At 39.2% G+C, this 21,545-nt stretch overlaps 1 protein-coding gene across 1 annotated transcript in view; it reads left to right on the plus strand.

The window, feature by feature from the left end:
• Nucleotides 1-6,406: 6,406 nt before the first annotated feature.
• MAT2B (methionine adenosyltransferase 2 non-catalytic beta subunit) overlaps nt 6,407-21,545 on the plus strand; it is a 22,125-nt gene continuing 6,986 nt past the window's right edge. Inside the window, exons 1-4 of the mRNA XM_006156848.3 lie at nt 6,407-6,599; nt 14,561-14,755; nt 20,383-20,497; nt 20,679-20,831. Of these exons, the coding sequence (XP_006156910.1) occupies nt 6,537-6,599; nt 14,561-14,755; nt 20,383-20,497; nt 20,679-20,831 (526 nt within the window). The 5' untranslated portion in view covers nt 6,407-6,536. The remainder of the gene's footprint in view (nt 6,600-14,560; nt 14,756-20,382; nt 20,498-20,678; nt 20,832-21,545) is intronic.

Here is a 21,545-nt window from a genome sequence, read left to right on the forward strand (position 1 = left end):
TGCAGTTTCAGGAAAGCAGTTCTGGTACGCAGGGATGATTATCAGCTGATGCGGCACAGCAGTCATCTTGTAGCCCCCGGCTTCGCAGGGGGCGTGAGCCCCCGGGCTCTATCATAAATTTAAAAAACAAAAAGATTATTTGATTTGAGGGACAAGATGATAATATTAAATGTAGTTTCTTGAACCTGTGGATTTGATATAACAAAACAGAAGTAAAGGTGCCTCTTAGGCATCTGGAATCAGTTTTCATAGCCTGGTGGAGAATCTGGAGCAGCCAGTCATGTGGGTCAGAGTCAGCGAGATGGGAATAGCTGAGATCACTGAAGCACAGGGTATTTTAAAAAGTGAGAGGAGCTGGTGAAATCTCAAGACAGAAATTGTCATCTTCCATCTGTTCTCTGTTTACATAAAGCCTAAGTTTCACGAAGCACAAAAATTGTAAAATGAAAAACATAAAATTGTTCTTGCCCTTGGGGTTTTGTAATAGCTTAGAGATATATTTCTCAAACTTAAAAAGAGATGTATGTATACCAAATAAAGGAGAAAAGATTTGTATTTCATAGATCCTAATAAATGTAGAGTTTAAATACTGTTCATTTAGTTCATCAGTTGGTACCAATACAGTGGTTAACAGTAGTACATCCATTACTGGGGACCAGCAGATGGCGTGGTGGTTAGGGTGCTGGACACTCCCACATGGCTAACCACAGTTTGAGTCCCAAACCTGGTGGCTTGCTTTCTCACTTTCCCTCTCCCTCTCTCTCTCTCTCTGGTCAAATTAAAATGAATAAATAAAATTATTAAAAAAAAAAACAGTACATCCATTACTATCCTGAGAATATTATGACTGAGGCTAGGGTTATGATCCAAATGATCCAAAATATGACTACTGTTATTTCAACATGGATATGTAAATTACCTAACAGCAATACAATGAAATGAATGGATCTTCAGTGTTAAATTTTTTAAGTTTATTCTTTTTTCTTTTTCAAAGAATGATTTTATTTAACTTTATTGTTTATTTTAATTTGCTATAGGGCACATGCACTCGCCAGAGAGAGACCAGCCACTAGTTCCAGGGCTTGAACTGCAGTTGGCCATGTGAGAGTCCAATAGCTTAATCATAACACCACCTGCTGACCCCTGGAATTATTTTTTAATTTGCTATAGGATACATGTGTTTACCAAAGAGACACACACACATAAAGAAAGAGAACAAGAGAGGGAATGTGAGAAAGCAAAATGCCAGATGGAGGACTCAAACGGCAGTCGGAAATGTGGGAGTCCAGCACTTTAACCACCGTGCCACCTGCTGGTCCCACACTTGAGTTTTGATGAGTGTATACACCCATGTAACTCACTCACACCCATGTCAAAATACAGAACAACAAAAATACATACAACAAAAAAAACAGTTCCATTATCCCATAAAATTCAATTACTGCCTTCACAGCTAATCCCTTTCTTTCCCCAAGGTATGATGATTTCTTTCACCATAGATTAGTTTTATCTGTTTAGAATTTCACATAAATGGAAATCATGTCTAACCTCTTTTGCTCAGCATAAAGACTTTGAAATTCATTTATATATTAATAGTTCATTTCTTTGTGTAACTGAGTAATATTCCATAATATGGATATACCACATTTGATTATTCATCTGTTGATGGATGTTTGGGTTGTTTCCAATTTGGGGCCATTTTGAATTAAACTATTATGAACACTCTTGTGCAAGTCTTTATGAATGTATGGTTTCATTTCTCCTGGGTAAACACCCAGAAGTGGAATGACTGGGTCATGGGTAGATATGTAATTTTTTTGTAAATAATTATTTTACTGAGCTTTATTTTATTTATTTATTTTTTATTTAAATTTGACCAGAGAGGGATAGAGAGAGGAAGGAAAGTGAGAAAGTAAGCTGTTGGGCCCAGGACTCGAACCATGATTGGCCATGTGGGAGTCCAGCACTTAACCACCACACTACTTGCTACCCCCAAATATGTATTTAACTTAATAAAAAACTGCAGAACAATTTTCTAAGACTGCTTTTTTTTTTTTTTTTTAATATTTCTACTAGCATTGAATGAAGATTCTAGTTATTCACAATGCTTGTTAGTGAAGGAGTAAAGTGTATGCCACCCTCAATATGCCGCACTGGGATATTGACTGTTTTGAGTTAAAGGCATCTTTAAAACAGCAAGTGCAGGGCCAGCAAGTGACATGGAGATTAAGGCAGCTGGATCCCACATGACTGACTGCGGTTCAAGTCTCAGACAAGTGGCTTGCAAAGTATGTCAGGTGCAGTGCATGGATGCATGCCCAAAACCCTGAGAGGAGAATGAAGAAGGGATTATAGCATGGCTGTCTGTCCTTGGCAGTGCTTTTTCATTTTCCCTCCCTCCCTCTCCAGCAAGCTCAGTGCCCTATAGCAAAAATAAGAAAAGAAATTTGCTCTTTTGTTGAGTTACCTTACAACATTTAATTCTCTGGCCCAGGAGAAAAAGCCTAAGAGGTCAAAGGTAAAATTTTGCCTTTCATATCTTTGCACCTGATGTTTTATCCATCTTTTTCATTTTAGCCATTCTGTTAGGTCCGTAATGGTATTTCAATGGTTGTCTTTTGTATTTCCCTGATGTTGAGCATCTTTTTATGTGTAATTGGCTATTCTCATGTCCTCCTTTGTGAAGTGCTCATTTAAAAAAAAATTATAAAACTCAATTTTAAATTGTCCATTTAAAAATTCATTTTTGGGGGGAGGAGAGAGATTTTTACTATAGGGCGCTTGTGCTCACCAGAGAGACAAACAGAAAGCAAGAAACACCCGCCAGAGAGGATGGCCATACTACAATCCCTTCTCTATTCTCCTCGGGATTTGGGGTACACATGCACATGCTCCCAGCGTGAGTATCAAGCTGCCAGTTCCAGAACTCAAGTCATGGCTGACTACATGGGGGTCCAGTGACATAACCATTATGCTATCAGCTGTTTCCTGAAAATTCATATTAAAAATAGTTTTTCAAATTATTGAGTTACTGAAGTTCTTAAATATTCCAAATGTATAGTCCTTTTCAAATACACATATTGAGATTTTTTTTCTCATTTATAGGTCACTTGTTCATTTTTAAAAATAGTATCTTTTGATGAGAAGTTTTTAATTTTGGTGAATTTTAATTTAATTTTTAAAGACTTTGATCTTTCTATTGTATCTAAGAGATATTTATTTACTTTTAGGTCATGAAATTTTTTTTCTAAATTTTGCATTTTAGCTGTTATACTTCTTGGTAATGCTAACTTTTAAGATTCTTTTAAAATGCACATAACAAAAAAAAAATTCTTCGTAATTCACTCAAATGCCTCCTATAGTGTACCATGTATTGTGTACTCTAAGTGGGTAGAATATAAACCATTAAGAGATTTTTTTAGATCAATTCGAATATTGATTTTTGTTGTTCCTAAAGTGGTGAAGAGCCATAATCCAGAACAGTGGTTCAGAGTTTAGTTGAGCTATTCATCAGTCTTGAAATTGTTAAAAAGATTATTGGACTTACTCCCTTTTGTTTCAAGGTAGGTTTGGAAGTCTCTATACACTAGAAAAGTCCTCAATGCTTAACCAAACTTTAAGGCCAAGCCACCTACCGTCTTCTCAGTCAGAGGGCAGTACAATGTTAATGCAAATGATCGGTTGGATTTTAATCTCTATGCTGTTAACTACCAGTGCCTTTTACTTTTACTGTCCTTTGAATTAGTTAATTAAAAAGTCCGGGGGAGTGGAAGCCCACTGGAGAATTTTACTAAATATTGTATTGCAATGGGCAGAACAATAAAATATTTCAGAACAGGAATCAATTGCACTGAGTGCCTTCAGACTGCAAGAGGAATTTGCAGCAAGTCTTCCCAGACAGGAAGTTTGTTGTTTTTATAGTTCTACCGAGAGGTTTTGCTAGGACCCTTACTTGGCTGATAATTAAACATGAAACTTCTCATTGGGTGTTTTCAAGAGTACCACAAGGAATCAGCTGCCAGCTTATTGCAAAGTGGAAAACTGCTCCAGATTCCGGGATTGGAATCAAAATGCTAATTTAAAAGGTCAAGTGGAGCTACGGCTCACGTTTTGGCTCACGTTTTGGCGTGCCTGCGCTCTCTGCAGGCAGAAGCAGACAAAGACCCAGCCTGGAGGCGGCGGAAGCCAAGACCCGTCCCGTATCTGTTTTCCTGAAATAATTTTGGAATCATGCCTGAAATGCCGGAGGATATGGAGCAGGTAAGAAAGAGCTAGCGATTCATGAAATGAAACATTCTAGAATGAGTTGTTGTAAGAGCGTTCCAGTGAACGCTGGTAAAAACAGAATAGGTGTGTAAAGAAAATAAAAAAGGTATCATTCATTTCCTTAAAACTTAACCTTAGGGCATAGAAAAATAAACCAACTTTAGTTGCTGATTCAAGGAATCAGATTATGAAGAGCCCAGCCAAGTCTCATTTGGCGAAAATAAATGCAGAACAAGAATGCCATTTACCAGATTAGGTCTACTGAAACATGTATGTGGAGATTTTATATAAATAAGGATTTTACCTGTAGCTGTGGGCTCCAGCCTTCGTATGAATTGAACGTGCTAACATAACTTTTAGTTCCCGGCTGCTCCCCTTAAATATAGACTCCGCGCTCACACCGAGTTGGATACTCTGTGTAAGGATGGCGTTTGCTTCCCACAGACTTTGCTATCGTTCAAGAAAGTGATTAAAAACCGTATCTAAACATATGCCTCTAGAACTGTACCCGGCTTTCACCGGGCAAGTATCAAACCAGATTCTCAAATATAGGCAAGAAAACTTTTTTGTTCCTCATTCAAGGCAGCTCTGAGAATCAAAATGCTAATTGCCGGTGCCTGATCCTGAATCTTCTTCACGTCGAGCACTTACTTTTCTTTCCACACGTGGTAACTAGACATTTTAAACGGAATTCCCGGGTACTGTGAAAGGATTAAGAGGACCTTGCATCTGCTTCCCCGACCCTGAGCCCTCCCTGGCCCTTTTCTTTGTAGTCTCCGGATTATGGTCGTTAGTGCCAGGGCAGTCCTTTTAAGGAATCCCGAATGAACGCTGAACTCATGAACTGCCACAGTCTGGATTAAAACTGAGCAAAACAAAAAGTCGAAAAGTGGGGCCCCCATATTTTTCCGGTTACCCTTCCAAAGAAATATTCATGTTTATACGAATAAGGAAATTAGTCCCTCGGGGGTTGGGAAGAAAGGGCACAGGACTTCGACATAGAAAAACACAAGGGTTGCTTAAATTTTCAGCTTGAAGATAAACCGAAAAGGATTTTGAAAATAAGGCCTTAGGAAAATCCAAGCAGTGGTTACATCTGTGGGCGATTCTTGGGTGTCTTGGACAAGAAGAACTCGAGGGCTGTTGGGTGAAAGGTCGGCCAGTCCTGCAAGGTCTGTGCTGGGCTTTTTGGGTTTCTTTTTCTGCGTTAGGTTTCACCAGCATCCTGGCTGGCGGAGACTTCTCGCGGTTTTGAACTGGCAAGGAAGATCATTTGGGTTCTAGGTCGACCTCAACACTTGAGGCTGTTGTTTCTGATTTACTTAAACAAGCGATTCAGGTGTTGGCACGCTCAGCCTCCTGAGCGCTCTTTGGCTTCTCTAACCTTTGGGGATGCCAAGACTGCTCCTGCAGCCCGGCGTGCTGCCCCTTTAAAGGTGGTCTTGGCTCCTGATAAACCCTCTGAAAAAGAGTTCTGCAGATCCTCCACCACCACCACCACCACCACCACCACCGTTTCTCATTATGTAATTATAGGTAGAGTCCAAGAATCTGCATATTGAGAAGGTACACAGACTGTTAATTCACTCTCCCCTCCCCACACCTTTTTAATGAGTTAAAAATAGTTTCAGGGGTTTGAAATTTTACACATACCATTTTTTAACATCTCAGAAACACAAATGAATTCCTGAGTTGTTAATGACTCAGATACCAACGCTTTAATTTATATTCCTTGTCTCTTTCCAAACCCCTCACAGACAACACCTAAGGCTCTTAGGGATATTTTCCGTTGTGCTTTCTTACCCCTTCCTCGACTTTAACATGTTTTATTCTGCTTTGTATGTTAAACGTGCCTAGTTAGTTCTTATGCATTGCGCATATTCTGCATACTTGAAATTCTAGACGATCTAGTTCATTCCATCTCCAGTTAAGAGGAAGAAGGATGCAAAGTAAAGCACCCGAATAACCAAAACCTCTAAATTAAAACTTGCATTCCTCGCTTACGGTCAGGGCTTTTGTTTTGTGTATCTCTTTAAGACTTGGCGCGTGAGCTGGGAGAGTCCCACGCGTGCCCGCCCCCATTCTGGGGCGTCGGCAGAGCGTGGCCAATCGACGGGCGCGATTAGGGCGGCGGAAGCCGGAAGCGGTGCGCGGGGGTCGACCAGGGCCTAGGGGAGGCGGGCCGAGGGCTGCTTGGTTGCGGCCCGCGGCGGTCGTAGGCAGGAGGAGGTGGCCCTCGCGGCGGCGGCCGCAGCGCGAAGACGGCGGGCATGGTGGGGCGGGAGAATGAGCTCTCCATCCCCTTTGTTCCCGGGAGCTGTCGGCTGGTGGAGGTGAGAGAGTTGACCCGGGGGTCTCCTTCGGGAACCGGGGGCGCTGAGGGGAACAAGCCGTGTCCGCAGGGACTCTGGTGGTTTATCCAGCCCGGGTCGGAACCTCCCGCCCGGAGTCGCCGCTGCGCGGCTTTCCCAGCCCGGACGCTGAGGGCGGCGCCACCGAGTTTGTTTACCTCGGCGGACACCCAGCAGTATTTTCTCTTCCAGCCGCTGCGGCAGGAAGCAAGTAGGTCGAGGTTTCACTTTGTAGTTCTCGGTCTCTGCTTGTTTCTGTTTTGATTGTTTTGTTTTCTGGTTACTTCGGGATTTTTTCGTATTCTTCGTTTTTCTAAGTTCGTTGCTTTGAGAAGGGAGAAAGGTGGCATTTCAGAAATAACAGTATTGGAGATGACATCTTAATTTGTAGAGGCAATTTTATGCATTTTTGCAGGCATATTACTTTAATTCTCGTAACTGTGAGATACTGTTATTGCTCCACTTTACAGATAAGAAAACAGGCAGAGAGTGTGAGACACTGGCCCAAGTTCATTCAGTAAGCAATTCAAATACAGATCTTCTTTTGAATGAAGGGAGACTTAAATGCTTGAGAGATACGTCCCTTGTATTTTTCCATCTTCTCCACTCAGTTTCACTCCCCCCAGCATTCATCATCCAGAATATAGCCAGCATTGGGGATGAGAAGACGGCTAATGCCCAGACCATTGACCCAGTGGATGTAAGAGAACTGTAGAAAAGGACTGTTTGGATAAGTCAATATTTTTATGCTTGCGAGATATGATGTAGTTAGTGTTTTCAAATCATTTTGGAACTTTGAGGGTAATGGTAGGCTAAGTGGGCTATTTAAATGTTTAGTTCCTGTGCTCAAACAGTGAAGAATGCATATTACACACTGTTCACTTTTGTGAATATGCACACATCTCTGTAAAGGTGTATGGATAAAGCGTTATGTACTTTCACAGAAAGAGTTCAGTAAAGAAATGAAAATGGCTTTTTCTGTTTTCATTCATTAAAAATCATACAACTAAGAGCTTGGCATGTACTTCTTGCTTTCTCAAAATCTGTGGAATTAAAACTCACTGATGAGAACAAGAACTATTTTATATCATTAGTTAAAGAAGTAGTTTATAGTAGTTTCTGTTAGTGATACTGTTTGTGGAGTAAATAGAGCATCAGAAGGAGTTAGATCAAGCTAATCTATGTAAGTGGTCATGGACTCTTAAAAAGTTTCTTCAAGCCCAGAGTGTCTGCTCAAAGATCTATTTCTGCGGTGATGTTGAGGATCAACTCAAAGTATGAAACTCCACCATGTCTAGTGGTTTCTAAAAATAGCCAAGTATTATATTGACTGTAAAATTTAAGATTTCTCTCCATATATTAGTGACATTTTACTTTTATAGAACATTTTCAGTAGAGATTAATGCAAGTATGCTGAAGATACCACTTTCCCAGTGTGTTGGACTGTAGCGAAAGAGCCATTTATCTTGCATTACTAGTACAATTTAGTGTCATTTCACTAGATAAAATAGTGAGAACAGTAATGCTGCATTTACAGTATTTAATTTTTTTCTAAAGAATTATTATTTATCTTTATGTATTTATCTTAATTTGACCAAAGAGGGACAGAGTGAAAGAGAGGGAGAAAGTGAGAAAGCAAGCTGCCTGGTCCAGGACCTGAACCTCAGTTGGCCATGTGGGAGTCCAGCACCCCCAACTACCACATCACCTGCCGCCCCTATATTTATTTAATTTTTAAAGAAAATTTGTCCTGTCTATAAATCTGATCACCTGGTTAAATTCCATACATCTAAGAGTTTATATAGTAAGAAGCAGATATGTTTAGAGAAACTTAACCTGATGTTTGGCCTCTTTTTTTTTTCTGTTTTGTTTTGTTTTATAATTTTATTTATTCATTCATTCATTTTAATTTGACCGGAGAGAGACAGAGAGAAAGTGAGAAAGCAAGCCTCCACATCCGGGACTTGAACTGTGGTCAGCCATGTGGGAGTGTCCAGCACTTTAACTACCACACCACCTGCTGGCCCCATGTTTGGCCTCTTATAATACAAATTAAGGAAGTAGGAAATAGTTTTCAGACAAAGTATTTCAGCTGTTTTTCTTTTTTTACAGTCTGGGTGAACTATACAGCTTTTTTATTGTTTCATTTTGAGTTCCTTGAAGTATTTGAACATTTTGTGTTCTGCTAGACTAAAATAACAGGGAGTTAAGGTCTTCAAAAGAAAAAAAAAAGAACAGTAAAACAGTCAGTGTACTTTAAAAAACTTCAAATCCTGGTTATATAGAAACTCAAAAATAAACATTTTTGTTTTGTACCTTTTAATTTCAGAGTGATGCATACTCTGTTTACCAGCTATCAATAAATGAAAAAATTATGTTCTCACTCCTATACAAATGACAGAAGGTGCTTTTTGAGTCTCTGGAGAGAACTTTTGGAAAGATGAAGTTATACCTTATTTAAATAAGTAAAGCTCTTTTCACCCTATTCGGACCCTTTGTGGTGGTGACAATATGGGAAATGTTAGAATTCTAGAACTTTAAAGTGGGAAATTTCCTTAGGCATTGTATCCATGCCTGATTTGATCTATATAGACTTACTTTCTCGATACCACAGTTTGTGACAGAGCAGATAAAATTAGACTCATTTTTGAAACCAATATAAGTTCAGAGGATTGAAACACTATTCATTGTGCTTGGGCAAGGTGGGGGTGTATTCAAAAAGTTCCTGACTGGAGCCAGCAGATCCATGGTAATTAAGGCACTGGCCTCCCATGTGGCCTACCATGGTTGGAATCCTGAAACCTGTACCTTAAAAATCAAGCCAGGTACATGTACATTGTGAGCCTGGAATCTGAGAGAATGGAGGAGAAATGATTGTGACTTAGACATCCCACATGGGAATGATTTCTCCCTTTCCTTCTCTGTCTTTCTGTGAGCACATGCACCCCATGGCAAAAATGTTTTAAAAAAAATTCATGGGAAATGCATATTGTGGAAAACCTGCATGAATTTTAAATTGTTTGGCACCAAAATGATCTCATACTTTACTTCCACTTTCCAGGAACTTTATTTAAAGTCTCTTTGTATTTGGTTTGACCATAGAAACAAAAAGAATTCAAGTTCTGGTGTCAGCTTTCTCCCTTTCATGGTGAACAAAACCTTAAACATATCTAGGCTTCAGATTCTTCACTCTGAAGTAATATCTTCCCTAAGGAGGCTGTAGGGTATGCCCTATATTGATACAACACTTGATAGTTTTCTTTTTTTCTTTTGTGCTCGTTGGAGAGAGACAGCAAGAAATCACCACCCAGGGGGATAGCCACACCGCAATCCCTTCTCCTCCATTCCTCTCTGGGAATTTTGGCCAGGTATGCACACATGCAGTGTCCAGAACTTGAATTGCTGTCGACTATGTGGGAGCCCAGCGACGTAATACACTGTCTGCTGGTCCCAACACTTGATAGTTTTCATATGCCGGGTTGTGGAGTATCATTGTCATTTCAGTAAATACTTGTATTTCAGATCCTAACTCTTTTTTTTTTTTTTTTTTTTGATCTTTCTCTTTTTTTTTTTTTTTTTTTTTAGGAGGTTTTTGCTATAGGGTGCTGTGTGCTTGCCAGAAAGACAGAGAAAGAGAGAGAGAGAGAAACAGAAAGCGAGAAATCACCCCCCAGGGGGGATGGCCACAACGCAATCCCTTCTACTCCATTCTCCTCAGGGTCTTGGGGGCACACACGCACTCATGCCCAGTGTGAGTTTAAGCCACCGGGTCAGGGACTCGAATTGCGGTCAACTAAATGGGAGTCCAGTGACATAGCCCTTACGTCAACTGCTGGTCCTGAGATTCTCTTTTAATAAAGGGAATTCTTGAGCATCGACATCTGACCACTGGACACTATGGACTGTTTAATACTTTTCTTCTGGGGACCTTATGTGTTCCCTCAGGGTAAGAGGATATAAAGTTATGTATTTTCTCCATGCAGCCCCAATCCATTTTTTAAGTGTACTATATTTCCTGAAGAACCTGTTGTTGAAAATTCACGCTTTATTTCATCAGGTCTAAAATGCTCTTGATTTTAAGATCATCTAGGCTCTCATTCTAAGATGTATTGAGGTAGCAAAAAGTACAGTTAAACTACGACACATTCGTAAGAGTCATTTTAGTCATTTCATTCATTTAACAGATGTTAAAATGAGAAAAAAGTGTGCTTCATGGTGTCAATGAAATATGCAGAGATCTTAATCACTACTTAGTAACCTTTGTGGATTTCGTTATAGTCTTACATTTAAAGTTTTCCTTTTTTATTTCTTTAGTTGCCAGTGAGAACATGCACTCATCAGAGAGAGAGAGGACCCTCCTCCCCATGGAGCGTGGTCACACTGCAGTCCTTTTTTTTTTTTTCCCTTCGTTTCTCCATCCCATCAGCATTTGGGATGCACATGCACCCAGCGTGTCTTTCAAGCCACAGAGGCAGGATTTGAATCATGGTTGGCTATGATCCAGCTTATGATACATACGCTTAACCACTACAGTGGGACCAGACCTCTTTTTTTTCCTTCTTTCTTAATTTATTACATCCATGAGAGGGTGTCCCCCAACAGGGTCTTCACACAAAATCCACCTCTAGCCTCAGCCAGCCTGGACCATGAGCATGTTCAAGAAAGTCCCAGGGCGTGAACGCAGGACTTTTCACATGTAGGTTCACTTGCATTACCATTTTACCACCACCTGACCCCTAGTTTTGTAAGGAAGAAAGATGTTGTCACTTCTATAATGTTGGCGTCTGCCCCGGGGCTTGGCTTGAGTTGAATTATGATTAGGGCGCTGATGGTGAGGATGAGAAAGAAAAAGTCTTTTATTTTGAGAGGACTGGGGAATTTAAAAAAATGAAATAGATAAAGTAAAAGTGGACACAGGTAGTTTGAGCCTAAGTAGCCCAAGCAACTTGTGTTATAACTTTAGCCGTCCAAACAAATTGGGCATTTTTATTTATCGTACAAGGCGACACTATGCATGTATATTTTATGACATTTTATAAATATGTTAATTTGTTACAAACAATAAAAAATAGGTAATAAGTTTATAAGGGTTTAGGCATACTGGATTAAGTGTATTCCTTTATAATTTTATTAAAAGAAAATCCCATTATCTTTTTTTAATGGAAAAGCGTAGCTAAAAGTGTGGGGGGGAGAAAACATAAAATTAAAAACATTTCTCCATAAAGTAAACACTACTACGCCTAAAGAAGGCTAAAAACTTTTACAAATACGGGGACCAGCAGTTGGCGAAATGGCTATGTCGCTGGACTCCCATGTAGTCGACTGCAGTTGGAGTCCCGGACCTGGTGGCTTAAACTCATGCCAACTGCTTGTGCCCAAGATCCCAAGAGGAGAATGGAGAAGGGATTGCGGTGCGTGCCCAAGATCCCAAGAGGAGAAGGGAGGAAAAGGGGTTGTGGCGTGGCCATCCCCCCTGGTGGGTGATTTCTCGTTTTCTGTCTGTCTGTCTGTCTCTGTCTATCTCTGTCTTTCTGGCGAGCGCACGCGCCCTGTAGCAAAAACCTCTAAAAAAAAATTTTGCAAATACAAAACAAAAATTAGACTTTACTAATGAAAGTTAAAATGTTTTCTAAATTCTATTAAATGTGTCTATTAAAACGCCCCTAGTAATTTCCACCCTTTACCTTCAACAAATGTCAAAAAAAGGACACTATACTAAGTTTTGCCAAAACCCAAAAGGACAAATAGTGTTTACTCAAAGCATATCCTCACACCTTACTCAAAGCCCCTCCATAAGTATGTCCCTACACTATATGGGCAATTTTTTTGTTTGTTTTTAATAAGAGAACTGGTTCATAGAAAAGCCTTGGACTTTCTTCAAGTTCAAACATACAGCGGTTCCCAAAGCACAGTCTAAATCATCATGATCAACATTATCTGGGATCTTGTTAGGGATGTACATTATCAGGCCTCAGCCCAAGTCGACCAGATTGTTAGGGATTTACATTGTCAAACCTCACCCCAAGTTTACAGGTGATTCTGATCCACCTTGAAGATGGAGAACCACTGACCTAGAAAACTGTTACTCAATCATTTTCTTCTCTAGTGACAGCAAAGACATTTGTTAGATCTTCTAGTTAGTTCTTAGTATATTCAGATATATCTTAAATTAACTAAAATGTCATGAGTGATTTAATTGAACTATCTTAGAATCCAGTAGGTTAGCCTGTTCAAGTATTGGTCATGCTCTTTTAAAACCAAAGTCAAAAGCTTACCTATTATTTTGCTGAAATTCTTGGTTAGCTCCATGATACAGCTGTAATGTACTGCCCCAGAAAAGCCAGGTTTCACATGGGAACCGCTGTCCCAATCCCTGGCCCTTGTCTGCCTGAGACAAATGCCTACAATCCAGTAGGCTGGAGGAAGGGGCCCACACCATAATCAGACTTTATGGAGTGTGTTCTCATCCACCCCTGCCTCCTACATCTGTATGCACTATACCATGAATTGGTGGGGCGAGGGAGGGGGTGAGAAACCTAGAAGAAACCAAATAAGATAGCTTTTATAGTATTTTCCAAGGAATTTTACAGGAGTTACCCTGTGTAAATTGTTTTCTGATTGTATCTCTGTAAGACTTGGCATGTTTTTCCTCTTTACAATTCAGTATTTGTAGAGCTGTTTTCCTGCCAAAATTCAAAGAAAATATTTCGCTGGTGAAATTTCCTTGTTTTCATCGATCATTTGGCTTAGAGCCAGATGTTACAACAGTCTCTCTCAAATTTCTTTCAATTTTAAGAATTTATCTTTATACCATCTTTGCCTATCAGCTCTTTCATTTTTCATTTTTCATGTGCTGAAATACCCGATTTGGGTGACTTTTTGCTTAATGTATATATATTATTTTAATCAAACTAAAGATTAAAAAAGAAACTACTTTGATTATTGTATACATATTTAAAGTTCTTGACATGTCAGAATTATGTGACTATAACATTTGAAATAAGGCCTGAAGTTGGTAAAATTTAATAAAGTTTTTTTTATTCAATAGTGAGAGTTGGCTTTATCCAAGAGTCTGGGAAGAAACATGGTGTTAGTCATGTTGGAGAAAAGAGAAAATTTAGAAACTATACCATTTAAACAGAATTAAAGTTTTTTCCCAAAATAATGGTATATTAAAATTTCTGTGTAAGGAAATTTTTGTTCCTTATAATGGCAACACAGATCAATTTAAAATATTTTATTTTTCTCTTACCTTTAACTGTGTTTATTAGTTTTAAATACTCTCTTTTTAAAGAATTATTTATGCATTTATTTATTTATTTTAATTTGACCAGAGAGGATGGTTCAAGTCCCAGACCGGGCGGCTTAAAACTCGTGCCAGGCACATGTGCATGCGTGTCCAAAAGAGAGGAGAATGGAGAAAAAGATTGCAGTGTGGCCATCCTCCCTGGGGGGGGAGGGGGGGCGATATCTCACTTTCTGTCTTTATGTCTGTCTCTGGTGAGAGCATGTGCCATGTAGCCAAAAAAAAAAAAAAAAGTATTAAAACTGTTCTTAAGTGATGCAGTTGTTACAGTTTAATTAACTTTTGTTCTAACTTTAAAATGATTTGGGGGCCAGCAGAGGGGTGTGGTCGTTAAGGTGCTGGGCTCCCACATGGCTGACCACAATTCTAGCAACTTAAAAATTACACCGGGCTCATGTGTATGTGTACTCAAGGTCTTGAGAGGAGTATGGGAGAAAATAACCATCGCCCCATGGTGAGTGATTTCTCACTTTCCTTTTCTCTGGTGAGTCTACACATCCTATGGCAAAAATCTTTTAAAAAGGCTTAAATAACATGAATCAAACCACTTAGATTTGAGGTATTTAGTGAAAAATGATGGTGACTAATTTCTTTGAATCATTTTCAAAGTAAATTGCTTTTCCCCTTCACCTTCTAGGAGGAAGTTAACATCCCTAATAGGCGCGTTCTCGTTACTGGTGCCACTGGGCTTCTCGGCAGAGCCGTATATAAAGAATTCCAGCAGAATAACTGGCATGCTGTTGGCTGTGGTTTTAGAAGAGCAAGACCAAAATTTGAACAGGTTAACCTATTGGATTCCAATGCAGTTCATGAAATCATTCATGATTTTCAGGTATGGTTTAGTGCACTTATTTGAACGTGAACTCTATTAGGAACTGTCTGGATAATATAACATGTGCTTGTTCCTAAGAAAGGTACTGTACTTGAAAACTGTACCCTGTTAAGCAGCAACAATATATGGTACTTTTTTTTTTCCAGCATGACAGAGTATATGTAATCTCTAAAAAAGACGAGGTGAGGGGCCAGCTCCCACGTGACTGACCATGGTGCTCTCTCTTTCTCTCTCGCGTGCTTTCTCTTTCTCTGTCCCTCTCTGGTCAAATTTAAACAGTTAAATAAAGTCTTAAAAAAAAGATCAAGTGAGACATAGATTGAAAAAGAAATGTGAGGCATTATTTTTAAAACTTGTGTTTATGGAATGCCTTATAAGTAACACTTCTTATTCAATTTTTTATTATTATTATTATTATAGGTATAGGTAAACTGTACAGCATGGCAGACTACATATCATCTCCATTTCAAAACATTAAAGTAGGCTCAGAGAAGAAGACCAAGGTCACAGAAAAGTTGCAGAAAAATTTAGGTATTCTCCCTCTGATCACATCTGAAGCCCAAGTTTTTGTTGGGATAGGGCATTGTGGTTGTCAGACAGAAAAGGGGGAACCAGAGGGGTGGGCCACACTGCAGTTTTTTCTCTTTCATTCTTCTCTCTGGATTTTGGGCACTCACACACGTGCCTGGCATGTTTTTCAAGTTGTCAGATCTAGGACTCAGTCCTCACAGCCATGTGGGATCTACCTTTACTACTACACCACGGGCTGGCCCCTCAGGTTCTTTCTGAAAGTGTAGTCCATGGAGCATACACATCAGAATCACTTGGAAAACTTTTTCTCAGGCCTGACTTCCAGAGGTTTTATATAATTCAGTAAATCTGAGATTCAGCCCAGGATGCTGCATTTTTAGAAGCATCCCAGTTTGTAAACAACTCTTAGATCGTATTTCCTTAAGTAGTGTTGAGATGGAGAAAACTAGGCTACGTACACTAGCTCTTTCTGTTGGAGGTCTTAGCTCTGGCTTGGCTCCTCTGGGAACTGGGTACCCGTTTTTTATAATGGGCTCCTTACATTTCTGTCTTCCTCTAGATTGTGACACAGTGCCTGTCAATCAGTAGCATACTAAATGCTCAACTGGGAATATAATTTTGTAGGTAGTTGATTTTCTTTCAGTGATTGGTTGAAGAGATTTAAATTTAGGAATTTAATTTGTAGTTGAAATTAGTCTTCCTCTGACATAGACTACAGTATTTAGCTCATTTTACCTATCTAAATAACTCTTTCCATCCAAATTAGGAAGCAAAGTTTACTTTGATTTAGAAATACAGTAGTTGACATGGAGTTTTTCCTAATATTGTCTTATAATTTACTAAGTTGCTCTTTTCCACTGAGGGTAGTATTTATATACATACATATATATGTATACATATGTATATAAAATATGTATATATGTATACATGTGTGTATACATGTGTATATATATGTATATAAAATATTACCCTCAGAAAAGAACAACTTAGTTATATATATATGATATATCCTCATATATATTTTTATATATATATACACACACATGTGTGTGTGTATACATACATATATAATTTTTACAAAGTTCATACTTTTCAGGACCTGCAGATGATGTAATGGTTATGTTGTTCGATTCCCATGTTGTCTACCACAGTTTAAGTCTTGGACCCAGCAGCTTGAAACTCAATGCCCAGGCATACCCAAAATCCCAAGAGGAGAATAGAGAAGGGATTGCAGCATGGCTATACCCAAAGAAAGAAAGAAAAAAAAAAGTCTAGACTTTGAGAAGAAATAAATGACAGACCTACATTAAAAATTACAATATTTATTCTTTTTTGCGGGGGAGGGAGAGATTTTTGCTATAAGGCACATCTGCTTGCCAGAGACAGAAAAAAAGTGAAAAATTACCACCACCCTCTCGGCCAGATGGCCACACTACAGTCCCATCTCTGTTTTCCTCTCAGGATTTTGGGCAGACATGTGCACATGCCCGGTGTGATTTTCTAGCCATCAGGTCTGGGACTTGAACTCTGGTCAGCCATATAGGAATCTAGCACCTTAACCACTGTGCCACCTACTGGCCCACAATAGTTTCTTTTTTCTTTTTCTTTTTCTTTTTGAGAGAAAGCAAGAAACCATCCCCCAGGGGAGATGACAGTACTGCAGTCCTTTCTCCATTCTCCTTTCAGGATTTTGGGCACACACGTACGCACACATGCCCGGTGTGAGTTTAAGCCACCTGGTCCAGGACTCAAACCATGGTTGACCCACATGGGAGTCCAGCGATGTAGCCGTTATGCTATGTGTTGGTCTGCACAATGGTTTATTCTTAATGTAAGACATATTGGTTTTGTTCCCCCCACTACCACCACCCTACTCCATTTCATGGAGGATGAAGAAGGTAGAAGACAGATAGGTATTTTTAACAGTTTACCTTGTCACCATCATTCTGCCTGAGCCTTCTAGTTAACTGGGATTACAGGTGCATTCAGACATGCATGGTGTGTTCAGATTGACCAAGGAACTGAATCTGGGCTTCCCATGTGGCTTCTAGTCTCCCAGATGTAAATAACATGAATCAAACCACTTAGATTTGAGGTATTTAGTGAAAAATGATGGTGACTAATTTCTTTGAATCATTTTCAAAGTAAATTGCTTTTCCCCTTCACCTTCTAGGAGGAAGTTAACATCCCTAATAGGCGCGTTCTCGTTACTGGTGCCACTGGGCTTCTCGGCAGAGCCGTATATAAAGAATTCCAGCAGAATAACTGGCATGCTGTTGGCTGTGGTTTTAGAAGAGCAAGACCAAAATTTGAACAGGTTAACCTATTGGATTCCAATGCAGTTCATGAAATCATTCATGATTTTCAGGTATGGTTTAGTGCACTTATTTGAACGTGAACTCTATTAGGAACTGTCTGGATAATATAACATGTGCTTGTTCCTAAGAAAGGTACTGTACTTGAAAACTGTACCCTGTTAAGCAGCAACAATATATGGTACTTTTTTTTTTCCAGCATGACAGAGTATATGTAATCTCTAAAAAAGACGAGGTGAGGGGCCAGCTCCCACGTGACTGACCATGGTGCTCTCTCTTTCTCTCTCGCGTGCTTTCTCTTTCTCTGTCCCTCTCTGGTCAAATTTAAACAGTTAAATAAAGTCTTAAAAAAAAGATCAAGTGAGACATAGATTGAAAAAGAAATGTGAGGCATTATTTTTAAAACTTGTGTTTATGGAATGCCTTATAAGTAACACTTCTTATTCAATTTTTTATTATTATTATTATTATAGGTATAGGTAAACTGTACAGCATGGCAGACTACATATCATCTCCATTTCAAAACATTAAAGTAGGCTCAGAGAAGAAGACCAAGGTCACAGAAAAGTTGCAGAAAAATTTAGGTATTCTCCCTCTGATCACATCTGAAGCCCAAGTTTTTGTTGGGATAGGGCATTGTGGTTGTCAGACAGAAAAGGGGGAACCAGAGGGGTGGGCCACACTGCAGTTTTTTCTCTTTCATTCTTCTCTCTGGATTTTGGGCACTCACACACGTGCCTGGCATGTTTTTCAAGTTGTCAGATCTAGGACTCAGTCCTCACAGCCATGTGGGATCTACCTTTACTACTACACCACGGGCTGGCCCCTCAGGTTCTTTCTGAAAGTGTAGTCCATGGAGCATACACATCAGAATCACTTGGAAAACTTTTTCTCAGGCCTGACTTCCAGAGGTTTTATATAATTCAGTAAATCTGAGATTCAGCCCAGGATGCTGCATTTTTAGAAGCATCCCAGTTTGTAAACAACTCTTAGATCGTATTTCCTTAAGTAGTGTTGAGATGGAGAAAACTAGGCTACGTACACTAGCTCTTTCTGTTGGAGGTCTTAGCTCTGGCTTGGCTCCTCTGGGAACTGGGTACCCGTTTTTTATAATGGGCTCCTTACATTTCTGTCTTCCTCTAGATTGTGACACAGTGCCTGTCAATCAGTAGCATACTAAATGCTCAACTGGGAATATAATTTTGTAGGTAGTTGATTTTCTTTCAGTGATTGGTTGAAGAGATTTAAATTTAGGAATTTAATTTGTAGTTGAAATTAGTCTTCCTCTGACATAGACTACAGTATTTAGCTCATTTTACCTATCTAAATAACTCTTTCCATCCAAATTAGGAAGCAAAGTTTACTTTGATTTAGAAATACAGTAGTTGACATGGAGTTTTTCCTAATATTGTCTTATAATTTACTAAGTTGCTCTTTTCCACTGAGGGTAGTATTTATATACATACATATATATGTATACATATGTATATAAAATATGTATATATGTATACATGTGTGTATACATGTGTATATATATGTATATAAAATATTACCCTCAGAAAAGAACAACTTAGTTATATATATATGATATATCCTCATATATATTTTTATATATATATACACACACATGTGTGTGTGTATACATACATATATAATTTTTACAAAGTTCATACTTTTCAGGACCTGCAGATGATGTAATGGTTATGTTGTTCGATTCCCATGTTGTCTACCACAGTTTAAGTCTTGGACCCAGCAGCTTGAAACTCAATGCCCAGGCATACCCAAAATCCCAAGAGGAGAATAGAGAAGGGATTGCAGCATGGCTATACCCAAAGAAAGAAAGAAAAAAAAAAGTCTAGACTTTGAGAAGAAATAAATGACAGACCTACATTAAAAATTACAATATTTATTCTTTTTTGCGGGGGAGGGAGAGATTTTTGCTATAAGGCACATCTGCTTGCCAGAGACAGAAAAAAAGTGAAAAATTACCACCACCCTCTCGGCCAGATGGCCACACTACAGTCCCATCTCTGTTTTCCTCTCAGGATTTTGGGCAGACATGTGCACATGCCCGGTGTGATTTTCTAGCCATCAGGTCTGGGACTTGAACTCTGGTCAGCCATATAGGAATCTAGCACCTTAACCACTGTGCCACCTACTGGCCCACAATAGTTTCTTTTTTCTTTTTCTTTTTCTTTTTGAGAGAAAGCAAGAAACCATCCCCCAGGGGAGATGACAGTACTGCAGTCCTTTCTCCATTCTCCTTTCAGGATTTTGGGCACACACGTACGCACACATGCCCGGTGTGAGTTTAAGCCACCTGGTCCAGGACTAAAACCATGCTAGACACACATGGGAGTCCAGCGATGTAGCCGTTATGCTATGTGTTGGTCTGCACAATGGTTTATTCTTAATGTAAGACATATTGGTTTTGTTCCCCCCACTACCACCACCCTACTCCATTTCATGGAGGATGAAGAAGGTAGAAGACAGATAGGTATTTTTAACAGTTTACCTTGTCACCATCATTCTGCCTGAGCCTTCTAGTTAACTGGGATTACAGGTGCATTCAGACATGCATGGTGTGTTCAGATTGACCAAGGAACTGAATCTGGGCTTCCCATGTGGCTTCTAGTCTCCCAGATGGTGTCACTATCTGTATGTGTCTGGGCCAGAAATATTAACTTAACATTTTTTTGTGAATTAATTTACTGTAGAAAGGCTGTAGTTCTTTTCATTTTATTTTATTTGAGTTAAAATACATCAATGCTTCACTTCCAGCCCCATGTCATAGTACATTGTGCAGCAGAGAGAAGACCAGATGTTGTAGAAAATCAACCAGATGCTGCTTCTCAACTTAATGTGGATGCGTCTGGGAATTTAGCAAAGGAAGCAGGTAATAATGACTTTATAAAATCTTCATAAAATATTAAGTAATCACTGAGTTTTTAAAGACTAGGATTTTGTAGATCGCTTATAAAAGGTTTGTTTTTGTGTGTTGTGAAGAATAAGTTATTCTAAATTCCACTAAAGATTAATGTCTCGTAAAAATTTAATATTCTTCCCCTTTTTTGTAGCTACAATTGGAGCATTTCTCATCTACATTAGCTCAGATTATGTATTTGATGGAACAAATCCACCTTACAGAGAGGAAGACATACCAACTCCTTTAAATTTGTATGGCAAAACAAAATTAGAAGGAGAAAAGGCTGTCCTGGAAAACAATCTAGGTAAGATAAAATCTCTAACCCCTGCTTGTTTTTGAGGACTCCTTTTTGTTTATGATAGGAGATCTGTGTGTGTGTGTGTGTGTGTGTGTGTCGGTGTTTGATTTAAAACAGTCAAGGAATACAATTATTAGAGAAAAATTAGAGACTATAGTTAATCAAAAGAAAAATAAGAATCTTAAAAATCCTTCTAGACTGTTCACTGCTGTTGTATACATATACATCTTTATATGTAGAAAACAAATTATAGAGTGCAGATTTTTATAATCTTTGTAAAAATAGGGCATTATCTCTTAGAGTGAGGTATTTCCTTAGATCAAGATATTCTGACATATGTCTGGCTTTTCTCTTGTGTATATTTGTTTATATGTACACATACTTTTAGTATGCCTTCCTTGGGAAAACAAGGAATTTAAAATTATGAAGAATGAAAATTCTCTTTAAGTGCTACCTCAGAGATAAGTACCAGGAACCAGCAGTTAGCGAAATGGCTATTTCACTGGACTCCCACGTGGTCGACCGCGGTTCGGCTCCCGGACCTGGTGGCTTAAAACTCACGCCCGGCGCATGTGTGTGTGTGCCCAAGATCCCGAGAGGAGAATGGAGGAGAAGGGATTGCGGCGTGACCATCCCCCCTGGGGGGTGATTTCTCGCTTTCTGTCTCTATGTCTCTCTCTGTCTGTCTGGTGAGCGCATGCGCCCTATAGCGAAAAGCTT

Source organism: Tupaia chinensis, unplaced genomic scaffold (assembly GCF_000334495.1).
Source record: "Tupaia chinensis unplaced genomic scaffold, TupChi_1.0 Scaffold000519_1, whole genome shotgun sequence".
Classification (NCBI taxonomy): Eukaryota; Metazoa; Chordata; class Mammalia; order Scandentia; family Tupaiidae; genus Tupaia; species Tupaia belangeri.